The sequence below is a fragment of the Thamnophis elegans genome, chromosome 8, assembly GCF_009769535.1.
Source record: "Thamnophis elegans isolate rThaEle1 chromosome 8, rThaEle1.pri, whole genome shotgun sequence".
NCBI classification, from domain to species: Eukaryota; Metazoa; Chordata; class Lepidosauria; order Squamata; family Colubridae; genus Thamnophis; species Thamnophis elegans.
The window spans coordinates 38,499,940-38,523,110 of NC_045548.1; the positions used below are offsets into that span (position 1 = coordinate 38,499,940).

Consider the following 23,171-nt stretch of genomic DNA (forward strand, 5'->3'; position numbering starts at 1 on the left):
ACAGGAAGATCTAAAAGTGTTCCATCCGCCAGCAAGGGGAAAGGGTGAGAGGAACAATTCTTATTCCTATCCCATTTCTGTGGTATTTGTTTAAGCTCAGTTATTTAAGTTATTAATTCTGCCTCTCATCATGTAAAAAGTCGTCAACATGTAAATGCTAATCACATATTTAAAAAATAAGAATCAAGTTTTATATATTCTCTTTCAGTTTTTACAATACAATATTTCCTTACTGCAGAAAAATTTGTCAAATCTACAATAAATATGAATTATCTGTTTATAGCTATTTAAAGCTATATATAATAAACATAACACCAATAAATATTTTAAAATATTAATAGCCCCCCCCCCCCAAAAAAAAGATAAAATACTCACACAAAAGGATGGTGGCCAGGCATCAAGGCCCCTGAACAAACGATTCTTCTAGAAAGATTTCCCTGTTGAAAGAAATAATGGATTAGGGCCAGAATTGCATAACAAAAATTTCCCAGCACATCTCAGGTACAATTCATCATCCATCACCACGAAAATATATCCTACGATTGAGAATATAATTCATTCTCACTAGCACAATTTCTATAGCTATCTCTTGTTCACTTCAGTATTCTCTTTCTTGTAAGATCACACATCTTTAACTGGAGAAAAGTGAAAAGAATACTATCATGATCCCAGCTTCTTCATTTTCTAGCACAGTCCTGACATAAGAGGTAAACTAGAGAAAAGTGCCCAGGACAATACAGCACAGGATCGTAAGATAATTATGAGAACACCGTTGGCTTACCTGAATGGTCGTTCTCTGGGCGCTGCGGGAGAGTCCAAGCATGGGTAACACAGTCTATCTGCCCTAGGACTGAGTATGTTTTTTCCCCTTTGACCACGCCTCCTTTGCCTCTACAATCTCAGATTGTTTAGGACCGCCTCCACTGTTCCTCGAAGTCATCACCGGAATCAATAAAACCCTGGGCGAGTTTGAACTCTCCCGCAGCGCCCAGAGAACGACCGTTCAGTAAGCCAACGGTCTTTCTCCTGAGCGCTGCTTGGAGAGTCCAAGCATGGGACATACCCAAGCTATGATGTCCCAGAGCGGGAAGAATTTGTAGGGGTCCAGAGCCTCTGTAACCTTTTGCAAAATTCTTCGCCCCAAAGAGGCTTTGGCCGAGGCAAAGGTGTCTATTTTGTAATTGGCGAATGAAGGCTGTGGGGGACGGCCCACGTGTGCTGCTCGACAAATGTCAATGATTGATGCTGGGTCGCCCACGCAGCAGACGTGGCCGCACTTCTTGTGGAGTGAGCCATCACACGGTACGGCACGGCCTTTGCCGTGAAGTTCATATACCAGTTTAATGCCGGCCCACAGCCAATGTCCGATGGTAGCGACGAAGCTTTTTGCCCTTGCAACTCAGGATGAAAAGAGACAAAAACGACTCAGATCGTCGGAATTCTTTGTCTTCCTGACATAGATGTGTACAGCACGTCTCACGTCCAACTTGTGCCAATCCCTTTCCCTGGGATGCGATGGTTTGGGACAGAAGTTGGGAAGAAATCACCTCCTGCGATCTGTGAAACAGGGTGTTCACTTTAGGAATGAAGGTGGGGTCGAAACGTAGGATGACCCTATCCGGATGGACAATACATAGGTCTTCCCTGACCGATAGAGTCGCTAACTTGATATTTTCCTGGCCGAGGTGATAGCGACCAGGAAGGCTGTCTTAATAGTTAGATGTCGTAGAGACGCAGTTCGGAGTGGCTCAAACGGGACCCCCGTAAGGTTCCAAGACGGATATCTTGGTACGCGAGGAACCCCTGGAGAGAATGGTAGACAAAGCCGCTACCTGGTAGCACAGAGTGTTGGGGGCCAAGCCCTTTTCCACCCCTCTTGTAGAAAGTTGATTAACTGAGGAATTGAGGCCTCTGTGTCCTGCAAACGTTTCTCCTGGCACCAGGTGGAGTACGCCCTCCAAGTGGCCTCATATATTCTGGTCGTCAAAGGTCTCCTGGACACCTGAATGGTTTGAATGACCTTGTCAGAAAACTTTTGTCCCCTCAGGAGGTCCCCCTCAAGTGCCAGATGGCTAGTGGTAGCCACTGGAGTTCTGGATGGAGGATCGCCCACTGGCTGAGGGAAATGGTCTCCGAGGTATCCTCCAAGGTTTTTGAACGGAGAGAACTGACAAGGTCTACGTACCAGGACCTCCTGGGCCAATGGGGTGCCACGACCACGATCTCCGACTCTTCTTCCAGCAACTTGGTCACAACTTGCGGAATGAGCGGGAGAGGAGGGAACGCATACAGTAGCCCTGGAGGCCACTTGCACCTCAGGGCGTTCGCTCCCCTTCGCTCCTGGTAATGGGAATAGAAACGAGGCAGGTGGATGTTGTGGCGAGTGGCAAAGAGGTCGACCTGTGGTTCGCGGAATGTCTGCACAATCTGGTGAAGATGTCTGGGTGTAGCTGCCATTCTGAATGGTCGATCGTCTGCCGGCTCAACCAATCCGTTTTCTGGTTGCTGGTCCCGGAGATGTGGTCTGACCTAATGGAAAGCAGGTGGTGTTCTGTCCACCTACCCAGAGCTTTTGCCTCTGTCATGAGTGATATGGAGTGCGTGCTGCCTTCCCTGTTGATGTGGGCCTTTGTTGCAACGTTGTCGGTGAGCAACATCACAGCACGTGATGGCCCGCAATCTGAGGGGAGAAGTGACGGAGAGCAAGCCTAGCCGCTTGTTGTGCCAACCAGTTTATACTGTGGGAGGACTCCCTCTGGCTCCACAGTCCCTGAGCTAGCTGGCCCTGGCAATGAGCTCCCCACCCTTGAAGGCTGGCATCTATGGTCACGACAATTCTCTCTGGCTCTTTGAACAGAGACCCTTTCTCCACTTCTTTGGTCTTCCACCAAGATAGAGGCGGAGCACCTTTGGGGGACTCGCACACGGCTGTGCGAGTTGCTGTTCCTTGTCCTTTGCATGGGTAGGAGGAACCATTGTAGTTCCCTGGCGTGGAGACGAGCCCAGGGAACTACCTTCAGGCAGGAAATCATAATGCCCAGAAGTTGAGACAACTGGACAATCTGTACCGACCTGGATGCGCTGCAAAAGCGCATTCTGTCCCGGAGAGACTTCAAACCGCTCTGGCGATAGGAAAACCTGACAAGAGTTCCAGTCCAGAATAATCCCCAGATGTGTATGCGCATAGTCGGCTCCAGGTGGCTCTTTTTCAGGTTCACCGAGAAGCCGTGCTGTTGGAGTGTTCTGATGGTGATACGGACATCCCGCCGAGCTTGGGCCTGGCTTGAGGAGTGAATTATGATGTCATCGAGATAACACTCCAGGCGAACGGGGCGGTTCCGGAGGTGGGCTGCCACAACCGCCAACAGTTTCGTGAATGTCCTGGGTGCCGAGGACAGACCAAAGGGAAGAGCTTGGTATTGGTAGTGCCCCCCCCCCTCGAAGAAGAACCTCATGAACTTCCTGTGGGCTGGGTGGATAGGAACGTGAAGATAGGCCTCCTTTAAGTCTATCGAGGTGAGGAGATCCCCTCGTCCTACGCAATCCAAGATGGAGTTAAGGGATTGCATTTTGAACCTCCGATATGCCAGATGGAGGTTTAGACGCTTTAGATCAAGAATGGCCCTCCATCCCCCTGATGCTTTGGGCACTAGAAACAGTATGGAGTAAAACCCCTGTTTCTCCTGCTCCTTGGGGACCGGTTCTATGGCTCTTATCTGGACTAGGTGGCGGATCTCCGCTTGCTGAGTTCCCTTTTCAGGGGACTCCTGGGAGATGGACAGCGGATGAATGTTCTTTGGGGAAAGGACAGAAATTCCAGAAGGAGACCCCTCCTGATGGTATTCACTACCCACTTGTCTGTGGTTATCTCCCCACACCTGTCGGTGTAAAACTGCAGCCGACCCCCTATGGGGGGATCCTTGTGGTGGTCACTTCCCCTGCGGAAGTTTCGGGAATTGGAGCCACCACGAAAGGGCTTGCGAAAGGAGATTTGCTGGTGTTGCTGCCTACCCCGTGCTCCAAAGGAGCCCCTGTCCTGACCCCTATCGCCCTGCTGGGAGTAGGATCTATGGTAGGAAGAAGAGGTGTAAGACTGGGCATTGTCCTGTGCCCAAAAGGACTGCCTCCGAAAGGAGCCAGATCCCTTGCGGTCTGCTTTCTTCAGGGTCGCTGGAAGGATTTTCCTCTTGTCCTTGGTCTCAATGGTGAATTTGTCTAAGGTGTCCCTGAAGAGGAGACCCCCTTTAAATGGAGCGGACGCCAGCTTCCACTTTGCGTTCATCTCCGCCTGCCAGTGGCGAAGCCAGAGAAAACGCGAGAGGTAACATTAGAAGCTAGCGCCCAGGATGCAAATTTTGCTGCGTTTAAGGACGCATCAGTGGAATATCCCACTGCTGTGATGATTTTTGTTAAGTCGTGCCTCCATTGAGATCCCCCAGAGTGGGATCTGGATCTCAATTGCCTCAGCCAGAGGAGAGAAGATCTTATGAAGAGCCAAGGTGGCGCAGTGGTTAAATGCAGCACTGCAGGCTGACTGCTAGATCAGCAGTTCAGCGGTTCAAATCTCACCGGCTCAGGGTTGACTCAGCCTTCCATCCTTCCGAGGTGGGTAAAATGAGGACCCGGATTGTTGTTGGGGCAATATGCTGACTCTGTAAACCGCTTAGAGAGGGCTGAAAGCCCTATGAAGCGGTATATAAAAATCTGCTATTGCTATTATGAAAAATGAGGCATAGGTGGAGGCTCTAATAGCCCAGGAGGCCGCCTGGTGGGTTTTTTTTTAATTTTTTTTTAAATTTTTAATTTAAAACAAGTACAATGTCTTTCTTTACATGCTATAGAAAGTGTGTCAGTCGGTCACAAATAAACTTTCGTGCATCTCCTCCACAGTCAACAAACATAACTCATGTTAACTCGAGCATTTTAACTCAAATATTCATATATATCACCATCATCATATATCCATTTTCATTTGACTGTAATTATTATTTGAAAATATTAATAAAAATAATAATCTTAAACAATACATGCCCACACCAGTGGGAAAAGAAAAAATCAAAAAAGAAAAAGACAAAAAGAACAAAAGACAAGGCAGGGAAGAAAAACAAAAACAAAAACAAAAAGAACACAGGTATATATTATATTAAAAAAGTATATCAGCTGGTTACACATGTTTTGGTGCATCTCTTCCATTAATTCATATTAATTCAAATATCTTAACTCAAATGTTTACCATATTAACATCATTATACCTCCACTTTAATTGACTACAGTTATTTAAACATCCTTCATCCTTAACTATGCCAAAGAATTAATCCATAACACCTGCTGACATTTCATTTACTTGTTGTAAAATCCTCTATTAACATCAAATCCTCATATCCTATTTAGCTGAACATCCATAATATTTAATACCAAAAATTCCATCTTCCATGCGGTATAGTTTATTATCATTCTCCCTTCTTTATGTAGTTATATCATATATCATAACATTTTCCCCATATTAATTAACATTTAACTGTATGTATATATATATATATATATATATATATATAATATATATATATATATATATATATATATATATATATATATATATATAGATATATATATATAGTATTTAAGTGATAATTATTGTGATTAATAACCTTTGTATATAATCCAAAATATTTCCAACCTTCCTTTCTCATATCCAATTATTATTTATCATATCAACTCCACATTGTATACATTACTATCAGTATCAATTATTATTCAGCTATATCTATTACAAATAAGAGTAATTAGATTTAGCTAATTTTCAATTGTATTCTTCAATCTATCAGCCTATGTCTCTCCAATAGCAAAACTTCCTTAGTCCTATTGCCATTCTTAAAACAAGTTTCCCAAACGTTTTATAAGCAAGTCCAAACAGAAATATCTTCGCACCTTTTTGCTTAGGGTGCCTCTGGCGTAATAACGTTGTCCTTGGCTTGTTCCACTCAATTTGTCTTTGATTTTCAAGGGTGTATGAAAATTCTGCAAATATGTTTCATAAAGTATAGATTCTTTAATGCTTCTCATTCCTCCTGCAATCTGTCTTTTGAGATAAATTTTCTGTATGGCTGCCCCTCTTTCAAGCGTTGGATCTCTTTCTCTTTCTGCCTCCGAAGTAGACCAGACGCCCAACGTGTCAGCAAGTTGAGAGACTTCCTTTCTGACATTCTTCATTTGAATTTCAGAAGCACTCAAACATTCAACGTTCTGACTCTTTCCTTCATATTTTAAGGTTAAAAACAACAGATAGTCCAGGTTTTTTTTCAGATTTTCATATGTATCAAACAACTTTGAAAAGCGGAAAAAATCATTGAAACGAATCACTTGAAGCAAGTATGGACGCCATGATGTGACGCAGAAGATATTTGCAAGTAAGGACACGCTGGGAGCTATGCAATCTTATCTGATCTTAGACCAACACAGCCAAGCAATAAAAGTGTCAAGTTGTAAGAAGCCAAATTATAGTAATTGGTTTACGGCCCACTTAAGGAGAGCCTGAGGGAGTGTTGAAGTAAAGTAAACTTTCCTTTATCCACGTAAACAGCATTCAAAACATTTAAGAAATAGGGTAACCACCAGCCATAAATCCATTAAAAAAAGACCAATTCGCCGCTAGATTCTTCTGTTCTTTGGTTTCAATTAGCTTAGATTTAATGCGGACCATCTCTCTTTGAGTAATAAAATCAGCTTACCAGTTGAAATCACTTCTACCATTCTTAGGGGCTACCTGCAGTTTCGGTTAGCATACAGCTAATCCAGAAAGGGTTGGCAAAAGGGGTTGAATTCCGAGCCCCCCCGAGACCTGCGAACGTCTCTGAGGTAACTGGAACTCCCCAAACCTTCACTGTCTCTCCAGGACAGCTAGGATCGAAAAAGACCCGTCCAATTCCTCCGGAATAGGGGAATTTCAGGAATGGCCTGAAACTCCGTCTTCTCACTGCTAAGCCCCGCCTTCTTCCCGCCTGGTGGGTTTTAAGGCACGCCTTCTCTGACTTCTTATCCTCCGCCTTGAGATCTTCTAGAAGGTCCGCCGGCAGGTTGGAGGTAGAGGTCAGAGTGTCTACCTCAGGTAGCTTCAGAACTTCCTCTATTTTTTGCTCAACGTTGTATAAAGACTTGTCACACACACACACACACACACACAGGATTGGTCAAGGTCCCAGGCTGAATCCACTGCCTCTGGACCACGTCCATGAAGAGCTCCAGCACTGGAATGAATTCCTGTGTTGAGGCCGATTCCTTAATAAGCCCTCTTTGTGGTCTCTGGTGCCCGAGGCCCCAGAGGCAGACCCTTTGGGAGTGGTACCTAACTCTGTGGCCGCCTTCACCTTATGTAGGATGGACTTAAAGAGAGAAGGCTTAAAAAGGCCGGTGAAGGCCAGTTTTTCTGGAGGGAGGTCCTCATCTTCCGACAACTGAAAGTCCTCCCCCTCCCCCTCTTCCAGGGCGGACTCCTCCGTAGCCACCAAAGTGCTGGGGAGGCCGGAGCCATGCTTAGGTTTGGGCAGAGCCTCTTTACCAGTATGATATTTCATGCCCTCAGCAATGCCCTGAGAGATGGCCAGAGATATGACCTCCTTCATCTCTGCGGACAGGGCCAACCTCTTGCTCTCCCTGCGGTGAGCCTCACTACAATCCTTGCGGCTCCTATAGGCCCCGGAGGTGGAACCCTCCTCAGAGGGGAGAGAACCTATGAGGGCTCCAGTTCCTTCCTCAGGGAGGAACTGGGAGAATCTGGGTAGCCCCATGAAGCTGCAGGGAAAGAATCCCTGGTATATCCCCTGCTGATAACGGGGACCAGCTCACCCTGAGGGAGTCAGGTCCCTGCTCAACCCTCTGCCCTGGTGTGGGATCAGGTGCCTCCCTGCATTCCGGGGATGGGTGATGCTCCCGTGGAATAAGGGAACCCCCATCTTACGGTGCTTGGCACTATCTTTATGGTCATTGCCCTCAGAAGGCCCCGTGGGGTGCCTACTGGAAGAGCCCTTGTTCCCTTTACCCCCTTTGGGTGGGTGATCCAGCCTGGCCCGTTTGGCTGAGGGCCCTGACTGAGCCTCTTGAAGCTCCAAATCTCTGTCTGGCATGGTGGTTCAGCCAAGAAGAAGGCGACGAGGATTCACTAGGCTGAATTGGGCGCAAGCCAGCCGGCTACTGGCGCCCGCAGATCATGGAGGAAAGGGATGCCCGTAGGACTAGGCCCCTCCTCAGGCCGTCCACAGCCCTCCGGCTGGTTTGGCGTGGGAGGATGCGACTTGCTGGCGCCCCAGACAAGCCTCCGGCCTCCCGGACGTCGATCCGCAATGCTGCTGGGGTATGTTAAGGTGGCCCGCCGATCATAGCAGCTCCAAGCAGGAGACAATGGAGACCGCTTCCCCCTTTCACTGCAGCCCACTTAAACGTCTCTCGCTCACACCGGCTACACGCGGCTGTGAAACGACTTGTCCAAAATGGCCACAGCTGCGTGCGTAGTCCCTGCCCATTGCTGGGGAAAGGTGTGCAAATCTACAAAATGGCCGACACAACAGCCATCAGTACAGGGAAAGCCGCCCGCGCCTTTCCGAGCCCGCAAGAAGGCTCCGTGCTACCTGGAGCATCTGCGACATGGGGGGAACGACAAGGGAAGCCTTCCTCCCCCCACCGTTCGCTGGCAGACGCTGGGCAATGACTCACACTTCCGCTCAGCTTCTACCAGCAGTGATCAGCTGCACAGACAGCCCCTCAGCAGCGACAAGTAGCTGTAAGACACTTCACAACTCTCAGTAGAATCAGCTGTCTAACAGATGAGGTGGTCTTAGGGATGTAATGGCAATAGAATAGTACTTATAATGGGAAGTCCACTCTATTTGCTCTAGGACCGAGGAACTCCCCAAATTCAAGTCCTCACTGGGCGGACTGAGTTTTTAATCTGAGATTGTAGAGGCAAAGGGAGGCGTGGTCAAAGGGGAAAAAACATACTCAGTCCTAGGGCAGATAGACTGTGTTAACCCATGCTTGGACTCTCCAAGCAGCGCTCAGGAGAAATGGCTGCTCTTTATTTTATTTTTGCTACATGTAAACACTCCTACTACACCTTTTGACAATAATACGATTGCATGACTGAGGCCAGGCATATGAATAATTTTGATTTATAAATCCATATTTAGTTTGGGTGAGTCATGACACAACACTGATTCAATACAACTGCTAGACTTCACATCAAACATAGAATATTCTTTACTCTTCAGGAACACTGCTGTTAAAAAGCAGAGCTTCATTGATTCAGCATAATATTTAGACCAGAAAAACACACATTCAAAAGATTTGTTACTTTCAAACCAGTGGTGGGTTACGACCGGTACACCCCGGTACGGGCATACTGGTGCCTGCCAGGAGCACCGGATACCGTACCAGTATGGTGCTCCAGAGGACCCACCGCCTCTCCCTCCGTCCTTACCTGTCTTTGAGCTCTTCGTGGCTTCCAGGCATGGAGCGTACAGCGCATGCGCGATACTCCGCCGAGCAGCTGGAGCATCGTGGAGGCGCCGTGGAGCATCGCAGATGGAAGTATGCATGCACATAGTGCGTGTGTGTGCACGCTGCGCACATTCATGTGGTGGACGCCGGGCCCCCGTTGCACCATACTGGTTGCAACGGGATCTAGAACCCACCATTTTTTCAAACATAAAATGAATATGTCTGTAGGTTTGTGTCCAAAGTCTGTTGTCAATAGACCATCACCCAAGGTTTAAATTCTAGATTTTTTTTCTCTGACCTGTTTCCATGTCAATGGAGTCTTGTTCAATCTTTTCCAGTCTTGCATCTGTTCAAAGTTTACATAATGGTTCTGTCTGGCAGGATCCTGCTAATTTCCACCTTGCCAACTTCAAATCTTACAAAAATCATCATATGTTATAATTATGCTGCACATAGTTGGGCATAATATAAAAATTAACACTAATTTATTCAAGATACACATTTCTTTTAATGTTATGATGTTTGTGCCATTGTAGCTTGAGAGCAGAGAAATAATTGCAATACTTACTAAATAATTTTCCAAAAGATTCCCTTTTGGCTTTTTCTGCATCATAAAGATGTTTACCATCTTTTACTAATGCACCAGCCCACTATAAAACAAAAAAAGGTAATTAAACACAAATGTACAATTTTTTTCTCTAAAGCAAAAGATATTAGTCACAAATTTATAAAATTTTCTATGTTTAAATTATCTACTCAAGTTACTTACCTCTCTGTAGTGTTTCACAAACATTTTTCTTCTTACGACTTCAACAACTGCCAAACAGTACATCTGTGGGACATTACTGAGCTTTTCTACAATTTTCACTCTTTCTAACAGCTCCGTAACAAGGCGAAGCAATGCTTGTAGTTTCTCTCCATCTTGGTCAGCATGAAGCATGACGAAGCAGCACCACCTGCAGAACAGGTGACGATAGGTGAATTTGGACTGGTGATTAAAAGAAAAATCCTCTACTGAATAGCTATTTGTTAAATATATATCTTACCTTTTATCAAGGAGCTCATCAAGACAGTTTCATATTCCAAATCTATTTTTTTTCCACAACAACAAATCTGTGAGGCAAATTGGACTCAGAAGTACTGACCAGCATCTACCAACTCAAAGAACCGGCTCTTCTAATAATTGCCAACCAGGTATTTGCTTATTATGACTTGAAAACTTTACAAACCACTCAATTACAGAATATTTTAGATAGGTTACATCAGTGGCCCCCAACTTTTTGGGCATTAGGGACTGGTTCCCTGGAGAGGTTTTTCCTCAGACCAGAGAGCTTTGGTTTCTCATGACGGGGATTCGCTTGTTGGACCTAGGGATTCAAGTGGGCTTGTTCTTGATGTACCTACCTCCCAGTTGCGTCACGACAGCCCTGCCTGTGCTGCTAGAAGCAGTAGCCGGGTTGGCAGTGGAGTTCCCCAGGCTAATGGTGCTGAGGGACTTTAATCTACCGTCTCTTGGCGAACACTCTGATGGGGCACAGGAGTTCATGGCCTCCATGACAACCATGGACCTGACCCAAGTAGTTCAGGGCTCAACTCATAGAGCAGGACACACACTCGACCTTGTATTTCTCTCGGGGCAATGGAGATGTGATCTGGAATTAAGGGGAATAGAGACCTTGCCCTTGTCATGGTCAGATCACTCCTTGCTGAGGCTTGACTTCAGGACACTACTCCCCCATTGCAGGGAGGTGGAACCGATTATGTGATTCCACCCCAGGCACCTGATGGACCCGATGGGATTTCAGAGGGAGCTTGGAGAGATACCTGACTCCCTTGCCCGCAATCCGACCAAGTCCTTAGTCGCTGCCTGGAATCTTGCGGCGACTGAGGCACTGGATCGGATTGCGCCTTTGAGGCCTCTTCGCGGCAGTGGATCCAGGAGGGCACCTTGGTTTACCGAGGAACTCCGGGAGATGAAGCACCAAAAGAGACGCCTAGAGAGACGTTGGAGGACTAGTAACTCTGAATCTGATCGAACACTATTAAGAGCCTTTATTAGGACTTACCTAGTGGCGATACGGGCGGCAAAATGCACACATTTTTCCGCTTTTATTGCGTCCGCGGATTCCCGCCCAGCCGCCCTGTTTAGGGTGACCTGCTCCCTCCTGAAAGGTGAGGAGGTGGGGGAACCCCTGCAGGGAAGAGCTGAGGAATTTGTTCAGTTTCTGTCGGATAAAATCACTCAGTTTCGGACAGACCTTGACTCCGCTTGGGCAATACCAGCTGAGATGCCGAGGGTAAGTCTTAATCGGATTTCCTGGGATGAGTTCGAATTTGTCATCCCTGAGGAAGTGGACAAGGCCATGGGAGTGATGAGTGCCTCCACCTGTTTACTGGACCCGTGCCCCTCCTGACTGGTTTTGACCAGCAGAGAGGTGACACGAGGCTGGCTCCAGGCGATTATCAACGCATCTTTGCAGGAGGGGTCTTTCCCACAACCATTGAAGGAAGCGGTGGTGAGACCCCTCCTCAAGAAGCCTTCCCTGGATCCAGCCATCCTGAAAAACTACCGTCCTGTCTCCAACTTTCCTTTTCTGGGGAAGGTTGTTGAGAAGGTGGTGGCGCTTCAACACTGATGGACCTTGAATGAAGCGGATTATCTAGATTCCTTTCAGTCTGGTTTCAGGCCTGGGTACAGCACGGAAACCGCTTTGGTCACACTGATCGATGATCTCTGGCGGGCTAGGGATAGAGGGCATTCCTCTATCCTGGTGCTTCTTGACCTCTCAGCGCCTTTCGATACCATCGACCATGGTATCCTTCTGCGACGTCTAGAGGAGGTGGGAGTGAGAGGCACCGTTTTATGGTGGTTCTCCTCTTACCTCTCTGACAGGTCGCAGTCGGTGTTGGTCGGGGGGGCAAAGGTCGACCCCTAAGCCCCTCAAATGTGGGGTGCCACAAGGTTCAGTCTTGTCCCCCCTCCTATTTAACATCTACATGAAGCCGCTGGGTGAGATCATACGACAGCATGGGATAAAGTACCATCAATATGCAGATGATACACAACTGTATCTATCTGCCCCGTGCCAGCTCAGTGTAGCGGCGGACGTGATGTGCCGATGCCTGGAAGCTGTCAGGATCTGGATGGGGATGAACAAACTTGTGCTCAATCCTGATAAGACTGAGTGGCTTTGGATGCTGCCCCCAAAGGACAGCCTAGACAGTCCGTCCTTGATCCTGCGGTGCGAAAATTTACACCCCTCAGAGAGGGCCCGCAATTTGGGGGTCCTCCTGGATTCACAGCTGACACTGGAACACCATCTGTCGGCTGTGACCAGGGGGGGGCTTTGTCCAGGTTTGCCTGGTGCACCAATTGCGGCCCTATTTGGACCGGGGGACACTTCAAATGGTTACTCACGCCCTTGTCACCTCAAGTCTGGATTATTGCAATGTGCTCTACATAGAGCTACCCTTGAAAAGTGTTTGGAGACTACAGCTAGTCCAGAATGCAGCCGCACGAGCTACATTGGGTGTACCGAGGTACACCCACATTACACCTGTCCTTCGCGAGCTGCACTGGCTACCAATTGGTCTCCGGACGCAATTTAAGGTATTGGTTATTACCTTTAAAGCACTATGGCCTATGGCTTAGGACCAGCGTACCTGCGAGACCGCCTACTGCCACCTACCTCCCAACGGCCGGTAAGATCCCACAGATTGGGCCTCCTTCGGATGCCATCAGCCAGACAGTGTCGGGCCCCCGGAGGAGAGCCTTCTCTGTGGCTACTCCGACCCTTTGGAATCAGCTACCCCTAGAGGTCCGGACCTTACCCACTCTCACGGCCTTCAGGAAAGCTGTTAAAACCTGGCTGTTCTGGCAGGCCTGGGGCTGTTGACCTTACTGTTAAGGTCCAGACCCGATTAGAACGAATGCGTGTTGTGAATTTTAAACTATCCTTTTTATTCTCCTTTCTTTTTTCTTTCCTCCTTTGTAAGCCGCCCGGAGTCCTTCGGGATTGGGCGGCATATAAATTTAATAAGTAGTAGTAGTAGTAGTAGTAGTAGTAGTAGTAGTAGTAGTAGTAGTAGTAGTAATAATAATAATAATAATAATAATAATAATAATCTGATGATGCCAAATGCAGACTTTGCAAAGAAGCTGATGAAACTGTTGATCACATACTCAGCTGCTGTAAAAAAATCGTGCAGACTGATTATAAATTGCGACACAATTCAGTAGCACAAATGATCCATTGGAATTTGTGCAAAAAATTATAATATTAAAACAGCAACAAACTGGTGGGAACATCAGCCTGAAAAAGTCACCGAAAATCAGATGGTCAAGATCTTGTGGGATTTCCGTATACAAACCGACAAAATACTGGCGCATAATACACCAGACATCACACTGGTTGAGAAAAATAAGGTCACAATCATAGACATCGCAATACCAGGTGATAGCAGGGTCGCTGAGAAGGAACATGAAAAAAATCGCAAAATACCAGGACTTAAAAATCGAAATTCAATGACTATGGCACAAACCAGCAGTGGTAATTCCAGTGGTAATTGGCACACTGGGTGCTATTCCAAAAGCACTGGAATTACATTTAAAACAGTTAAAAATTGACAAAATCACCATCAGTCAAATGGAAAAAGCCGCACTGCTTGGATCTGCACACATATTACGAAAATACATTACGACGTCCTAGGCTCCTGGGTGGGGCCCGACTAGTAACCAATGCCAAATCCAGCGAAACAACTGGCCGCTGTGATACAATTGTATAATAATAATAATAATCATCATCATCATCATCATCATCATCTTGGAAACAAACCAGTTAATGTACAGCGCAGCTGTAATAGTCACTAATGAACTAGGCATTAAAATTAAAGTACCTAGTCATACAACAGAAAAAGCATCAAAGCCAAAGTGGAAAATCCGTTTAGAACAAAAAATAAAAAATTAAGGGCAGATGCTAGTAACTTAAAGAACATGCATGAGCAACGGCTTAAAAACAACAAAATCATAGATCGGCTAATCAGGAGATATAGATTGGATACAAGAAACATCAATGAAGCTGTAGAGATTGTAAAACAGCAGATAACAGCAACAGCTAGAAAAATTGAAAGATATGAGGCACGAATCATCCAATATAAACAAAATCAGCAATTTCGATCAGATCAACGGCGTTTTTATCAAAGTCTTAATGTAAATGGTGACACCAAAAGTGAAAAACCAGAAAAACAGGCCACAGTTGAATTCTGGAAAGAATTGTGGGAAAATGCAAAGGACTACAACAAGGAAGCAAAGTGGATACATGACTTTGAGAAAAGCATTGGCAACAAACAAATGCAAGTATTAGAAATAACAACTGAGATGGTCAAAAATCGAGTTAAAAAGGTAAAGAATTGGACATCACCTGGAAGTGACCAATTACATGGTTTCTGGCTCAAATATCTGACCAGTTTACATGCAATATTGGCCAGGCAACTGAATGAAATTTTACAAAAGGGCCAAATTGATGAATGGTTGACAACTGGAAAAACATACTTGATTCAGAAAGATCCAACTAAAGGAACAACACCAGAAAACTATAGACCAATAACATGCTTGCCAACAACCTTCAAATTACTCACAGGCATTATTGCAGATACATGATGGATTATTTGGAAACAAACAACATCTTGCCAGTAGAGCAAAAAGGCAACAAAAGAAGGAGCAGAGGCACAAAAGATCAGCTTCTAATTGATAAAATGATATTAGAAAATTGTAAGAACAGAAAAACGAACTTGAATATGGTCTGGATTGATTACAAAAAGGCATTTGACTCACTGCCACATAGTTGGATCATAAAATGCTTAGAAACAACTGGCATTAGCAAAAATATTACATCCTTTACTGAAAAGGCAATGAAACAATGGAGAACTGAGTTGGCAGTAGGGAATGAGAGCTACGGAATGGTTAATATCAAGCGAGGAATTTTCCAGGGTGATTCACTTTCACCTCTTCTCTTCATCATCGCAATGATCCCACTATCAGTAATCTTAAAAAAAATGAAATTAGGCTACCAAACAGCCAAAAAAGCTGAAAAAAATTCGCATTTACTATATATGGATGATTTGAAACTCTATGGAAAGTCAGAAATAGAAATCCAATCATTGACAAATACAGTCCGAGTATTCAGCACCGATATTTCAATGCAGTTTGGCATGGAAAAATGCGCCACTGTATCCATAAAAAGGGGCAAAATCACTGCATCTGAGGGAATTGAAATGCCCAATGGCCAACTAATTAAATGCAAAGAAAATGAAGCCTACAAATACTTAGGCATTCTGCAGTTGGATAACATCAAGCATGGAGAAGTAAAAACTATTGTCAGACGAGAGTACACCAACAGAGTTAGGAAAATTTTGAAATCTAAATTGAATGGTGGAAATACAATCAAGGCCATAAATACCTGGGCAATACCAGTTATAAGATACACAGCTGGCATAGTTAACTGGACACAAACTGATTTGGACCTTTTGGACCGAAAAACCAGGAAACTAATGACAATGCACTACAGTTTACATCCACGTGGTGATACTGATAGACTATATATCTGCCCCGAAAATCAGGTGGCAGAGGATTATTACAAGTGAAGCAAACAGTTGAAGAAGAAAAACATGCACTGGCTCATTATTTAAAAGAAAGTCAAGAACATCTATTAATCGAAGTAAAGAACAAAAATCTACTGAAGGCCCAACAGACAAAACAAGAATACAGAAAAGATGTGATAAAATCAAGAATGGAGAGTTGGCAGAACAAAGCACTGCATGGTCAATTTCTGGAAAAAATAAAAGATAAAGTGGACAGGGAACAAACTTGGTTATGGTTAAAAACAGGTACATTAAAGAAAGAAACAGAGTCACTAATCCTGGCTGCGCAAGAACAAGCTATCCGCACAAATGCCATTAAGGCCAAAATCGAAAAATCCTCTGATGATGCCAAATGCAGACTTTGCAAAGAAGCTGACGAAACTGTTGATCACATTCTCAGCTGCTGTAAAAAAATTGCGCAGACTGATTATAAATTGCGGCACAATTCAGTAGCACAAATGATCCATTGGAATTTGTGCAAAAATTATAATATTAAAACAGCAACAAACTGGTGGGAACATCAGCCTGAAAAAGTCACAGAAAATCAGATGGTCAAGATCTTGTGGGATTTCCGTATACAAACCAACAAAATACTGGCGCATAATACACCAGACATCACACTGGTTGAGAAAAATAAGGTCACAATCATAGACATCGCAATACCAGGTGATAGCAGGGTCGCCGAGAAGGAACATGAAAAAATCGCAAGATACCAGGACTTAAAAATCGAAATTCAACGACTATGGCACAAACCAGCAGTGGTAATTCCAGTGGTAATTGGCACACTGGGTGCTATTCCAAAAGCACTGGAATTACATTTAAAACAGTTAAAAATTGACAAAATCACCATCAGTCAAATGCAAAAAGCCGCACTGCTTGGATCTGCACGCATATTACGAAAATATGTTACGACGTCCTAGGCCCCTGGGTGGGGCCCGACTAGTAACCAATGCCAAATCCGGCGAAACAACTGGCCGCTGTGATACAATTGTACAATAATAATAATAATAATTTGGGATATACGTTCTAAACAGTAATTATAATAATAGGACACATAAAATTAAAAAAAATACATAGGGTGAAATAAATTACTGCAATAGCTTCACTTACTTCAGTCGGACTTGTAAATTATTTGCAAGTTCTTGTTTGGCAGTAGTACATTTTTGTTTAATATCTAAAAGTTTCCTGTGGTTAGTTAACATGATCATCAGTTGATTTGCATGGCTCAAGCACAAGTCAGGTAGTACAGAAGGATCTTTCAAGTTCTCTGCTCTCTTCTGATTAGCCAAAAATCCCTTAATAAAATAAATTGACATAAGAATGGAAACATTTTATGTTCTCTGTGCCAAATAAAAATTATGTTAATTCATTCCCAATAACTTCAGAAGACTTTTTTTTTTTCAAACCAGAATCAGCTATGGAAATGGATTGGTATCCATACTAATAGCTAAAATGTTTTCAGAAGACTATAGTAGCCCTCCTCTAAGATTTGTAAAATGATAGATAATAGTCTAGATCAGCGGCCCCAATCTTTTGGGTGCCAGGGACCCGTTCCATGGAGGCAGGTTTTTTTCAGGACTGGGATCATGGTTTCACACACCACTCGGATCCCGCACATGCTGGATGCGGGTTCGCTGGATGGGACTTTGCTCGCTTGCACAGATTGGTCCCTGGTAGGCTACAGACCGATGCCAGTCCATGGCCTGGAGGTTGGAGACCCCTGTTCTAGATAATTGCTTCATATCTTCGTATAAATATATATTCTAAAGGACACCAAATGACTTTATTATCAATAAAAACAGCAGGTAATTTAGGTTTAACAAGGTTGCATTATGTTAGAAACTAAGTGAAAGAATCCTTATAATATATTGCCACCTACTGACCATACTGAATAAGATGTTATATACACATGTAATTATGCAATAAGAAACTACCTACGTTTATTTTCTTATTTTTGTTTTAATTATATCCAACCTCACTTAAATACAGAAATAATTGCACAGTCATTAACTGTATTTTGGTTAGTTTTCTCATCTTTATGAATAAATTACTGAATACTAATTTTGCTACCAGTTTTAAATATTTGGAGCTTTTATTACTAGTTTTTTCATTAGTATTCTATTATTTGTATTTATGGTGCTATCATAAACTACTTTATTAACTCATATTGATTTTAGAAATATTTATACATTTTTATTGGAACTTTTTAACTTTTAAGCAGTTTTGTACAATTGTATTCAGTGATAACACAAAATATCAAACTATCTGATTACACCTGAGACCAACATTTCAGTCTTCATTTTGCTGTTGTTTCAATTGGCATATTAGTAAATTAAATTAATACTGTTTATGCTCTGGTTTAAAATGCATTTTATTAAGAACCAAATAAGTGCTCCAGTGGTTCTAGAGCAAGAGAAGGCACATATGTACTGCTTGGGGAAGAACTTTTGAAAAGGACAACTACAAAAAGCATTGTGTGGCAAGATGGTCCCAGAAAAGCTACTCTTAAAAGCAAATAAATAAGGAAAACCTTTAAAATTTGGGGTGTTTAGCTTTGAGATCCAAGCCCCTATAACAGATTGTAAGAAACTCTAAATCAATCTAACCTAGGAAAAAGGAAGATTATATAAACTAATATATGTTAGGACTTTGCAACTGTTTGAAATGGATGTTTCTCTGAAAGGTTTGGCATAATTAGTTTGAAGGCTTTTTCTGGTTATCCAAATTGTGTATACAGATAACTCCTCCAATAAGACAACTAAGTTAAATCTTCAAAGTAAACATGCTGAGCCTAAGTTCACTCCCTTGAGTTATTTATAAAAATAATAAAGGCATTTATTTTATTATTAATATTCCTATGGTGCTCTACTGCCCATGGATCCAAGCATCCATCACAGAAAAAGCAGAGAATTAAAAATAAAAGAATAATAATAAACAATATACATCACAATAGTACTGAATAATAGGGGTAAGTAAAGAAAAATCTTAACACATCCCAAAAGACACCCTAGATGCTTCCATCTAGAATTAAGATTTTAATTCTTTACACTTAAGAAAGAGATAGCTCTTACATATGGGGCAAACTATTTGATAATATTATAGAATTAAACTATTTCTAATTGTTGAATTGCAATTTCCTTATGCTTGACTATAATGGCTTATCCTTTGGATAATTCAGTTCAGCAGCTCCTGTATAACAAACCTCTAATTCAGAAAAATAATAGGAAATTTATTTGTATACATCAGATGAGCATTATCTCAGTATAAGTGGCATTGATTTCAATCATGAGAGAAATGCTAAATAACACAAAAAAGTAGGATTGCATCAGAGGTACAGAACTGAAATCTAACTTGAAAACCTCTGGTGATGCCTTCAAAGGCTTCCAGAATCACTGGGAGTTGGGCAGCAAAAATATTTATACTAGAACATCCACACCAAAATCAATGCCTGAACTAAAGAATGAGGTAGTGAATTTCATACTGTGGTAGGAAGATATCCGTATCTGTGATTTAAAAAAAGTTTAATTTCAAATTTATGTTCTGTTAAGGTAGAAGAAGCAGCTTAATCTAAACAAATCCAATTTATTGAACTATTTTCAGAACATACTATTATTATAAAAAAGGCTATCTTGCCTTATTCAAAACAACTACCACTTACCTGAGCAAGTTCTTTTTGTTCATTAACAAGCCTGCTGCAGCTAGCTATCATCTGGTCCAGCGCATAAAGCCTATCCTCCAGTCCCTTTATAGCCTTCATGTTCTGATTATCTAATTTGGCAATCGTCTGTCTACAGTCTGCCAAAAAAGTCTGAATAATTCTTGGATCAAGCTGAAAAACAAAAAGACAAATTTAATGACTAACCGCTTCTTATGGAAAGGAAATTATGGGGAAATTATTATCATGTGTGGGTAATCTACAATTAGACTCACAGTCTAAGACCGGTTGAAATTAAGTAATTCAAATCCTGACCAAGGATCCAAGAATTTTTAAGGTAATGTCTAAGAATATAGGCAGTTCCAAGAAGGATGGTATTTTGTAAAATGAGGATATTCAGGTCCAAAAAAATCAGTATTTCCTGATATTGATGAAGCCCTGTAGATAGTACTCTGAGGATTCTAAGTAAGATTGGTAGAATAGATTTCTTTTTCCATAAGGATTCAACTTTGATCTGCAAGTCTCACTATTTCATAATTTTCCAATTGTTTTTACTCAATCCTAGCATCACCCAGAATAGCAATGTCAATGAACCAGGCTTTATTTTCAATAACTATTATAACAGGCATGTTAGGTACAAGGTGCCTGTTTTTTTGAAAGTTAAATTTTCCTTAAGATCTCAACCTGCTCATTTTCCAAAATCTTCTCAATTTGATGGTCCAGTAGTTTTAACTACATTCAAATCCAAGCCTCTGGAAAAGCTTCCAATAAATTCTGACAACTTGATCATGATGCTGCTTGTAGTGTTTGTGAAATTTTGTGGTAGCCACTGATCAAAATAGTAAATTGTTTCATCCTTTTCACTACAAAAGTGACATTGGCTGTTGCAACATTTGAATTTTTGCCTTCATGAAATTAGTTGGCAAAGTTTATTGTGAGTCAAGAATGTTTTTGAACACTCCTGATCTTAACTAATTCTATGTGAATTTTATTAGTTTTCCTTTATATCCTTCAAATATTGATCATGCATTGGCTTTTTCTTCCAATTAATAAATTGGTTTTCAATTTCAGGCCACATTTTCTTCCTCCATTTTGTTTAATCTGTACAAATTCTCTATCCACTTTAGCTCTTTGCATGCAGCCAATCAGTACTACTTTTTGGGTGTAAGCATAGTGCATTGCCCTTAGTTTTCTTGTTTTCCGATCCAAATTATCAAATTCTATCTGGGTCCAATCAACTATTCCTGCTGCATATCAGATAGTAGCTCATGTATTAATTGCTTTAATGATATGTCCATCATGTAGCTGTTTTCAAAATTTTCAGGACTTGTTGATTCTCTGTAGCACCTGAGCTCATTATACCGAGATTAAACTTGAAACTTTGGAGGAATTTCCTGATAAGTGAGAATGATTAATCAATAGAACAGCTTATCTCCTGAAGTTGTGGGTGTTTCATCATTGGGAATTTACAATTTGTTCAGGATGATATAAGCCCTTGGCAGAGGGCTGGACTAGAAGACCTCCAAGATCTCTTTCAGCTTTATGATTCTACAATATATTTAGTAGAAGTATTTTGATTGATTTTGTAATAAATTGGAAGCTTCCAAATCCCCCAAATATTTGTAGGCTTCTTCGGGTACCACTGCTGCTATCAAATCTTCATTGTTAAGCTGAATTCCATCATCTTCAATAATTTTCCTGCCATTATAGCTATAGTTGCGTACTTGTTGATGTTAAATTGATTTCTAATATCTTTATTACACTCCCCAACGATACTTTTAATATCATCAAGCAACATTGGTCTATTCTTGGGAAGGACTTGATAGGTAAATAAAAATATCAAACCCAGGCTAAACATCTGGCTGATTGTGGAACCAACCATAATACACATCGGCATCCAAACACATGCATTGTACGTAATGTGATGTAATCTGAAACTTGTACATTTTAAACTAGATTTTCTTAATAAGAAACACATAACGGGTAAAATCAACCTTCATTTCTTAAGCAGAAGAGATTTTCCTTCCCTCCTCTTCCACTGGAGCACCATAAAACATTGAAAAATGGCTTAAACAAGATAGCCCAAAGGGAGTGCCATATATAAAAACCTATTGTAAAAGTTGCAGGAAAGTAGAACTGGATTTAATGAGATTTATACTATGAAATTGTCTTAAAAGTGCAACTTTAGTAAACTATTTAAGTCTTGCTGTATTCACAGAGATTAGTTTTTTTAAACCATACAATCCTGGTTACTCTCAAAACAAAATCTTTAACCGTGTCTTATTCTGAATATTTCTTCAAAGCAAATGTCTACGTCATGCCCACATATTAACATGTTAGTATTTAATATTATTAACCTACCTCATCTAATGAAACAGACTGAAATTTGAAGTTACCACTTATAGTACCATCCCTTAATCCATAAATTAATTCAATCCAGCAACTCTTTAAAATATTTAAAAGACAGCACAGATCAACTCAAAATCATTTGTATTTTTATACTAATTCTGGATATCTTTATGCAATTCAATTTACTACATTATTCTCTCTTTAAACACTTAATAATAATAATAATAATTTTAGCATGTTGAATTCATCTATCCAGAGATATTCTTAGGGCGCTTACACAGCAAAACATGTCTTAAGTATTGTATAAAATTTACAGTAACTTAAGGTAGTCAGCTATTACTTCCAATGGTTGAATAAACAGTATTCCCTGAAAACCATGTGCATTTGAAGGACAGAATGCACATTTTTTTTAAAAACCATGAATGCATCTTTAAAAAATAAAGGGCAAACTCCTCAATAGTGAGAGCTGTAAGCCAACTAGATGACTATGGGCCAGTCACACACTAGGGATGTTCAACATCTTGCCTCTCTATATACATATACATATTTATATTTTTAGTGCCCTTTATTTAACAAATAGTTTGAGAGGAGTGAGGGAATCTTTAGAACATCCATAAATACTGGTTTCATTAAAGACAGTAATTGATAAAAATCAAAAACTGTTTTGACCAGTTTCAATCAAGTTTAATTTTATACTGCCATACAGTTAGGAAAAACATCTCAAACATACCCCTGAAGGGAAGGAAAAATTAAATTTCGCTTAACATTAATTTATACCCTATCATATTACATGTTAAGCAAACAACTGGACATTCACAAAAATTATGTTCAAATTGCTAGAATCAATGCTACAATAATTATCAAGCCAATAAAAATTAACAAAAAACGCATTTGGGGAAATGACATTTTAAGGTTCTGGAGAACTTATAGGTCATGGAATCTAAAAAAATAGTTACTACTTTTCATAATAGATATATAATTAATTACAATTATACACTGGTTGATATTCTTAAATGACATGCAAAGTGGTCTAGGAATA

At 41.9% G+C, this 23,171-nt stretch overlaps 1 protein-coding gene across 1 annotated transcript in view; it reads right to left on the bottom strand.

The window, feature by feature from the left end:
* The window catches only part of RB1CC1 (RB1 inducible coiled-coil 1), an 89,313-nt gene that overhangs the window by 45,429 nt on the left and 20,713 nt on the right, over nucleotides 1–23,171 (bottom strand). The window contains 5 exon segments of the mRNA XM_032222379.1: nucleotides 376–437; nucleotides 10,058–10,139; nucleotides 10,259–10,445; nucleotides 17,239–17,423; nucleotides 19,787–19,957. Coding sequence (XP_032078270.1) covers nucleotides 376–437; nucleotides 10,058–10,139; nucleotides 10,259–10,445; nucleotides 17,239–17,423; nucleotides 19,787–19,957 — 687 coding nt within the window.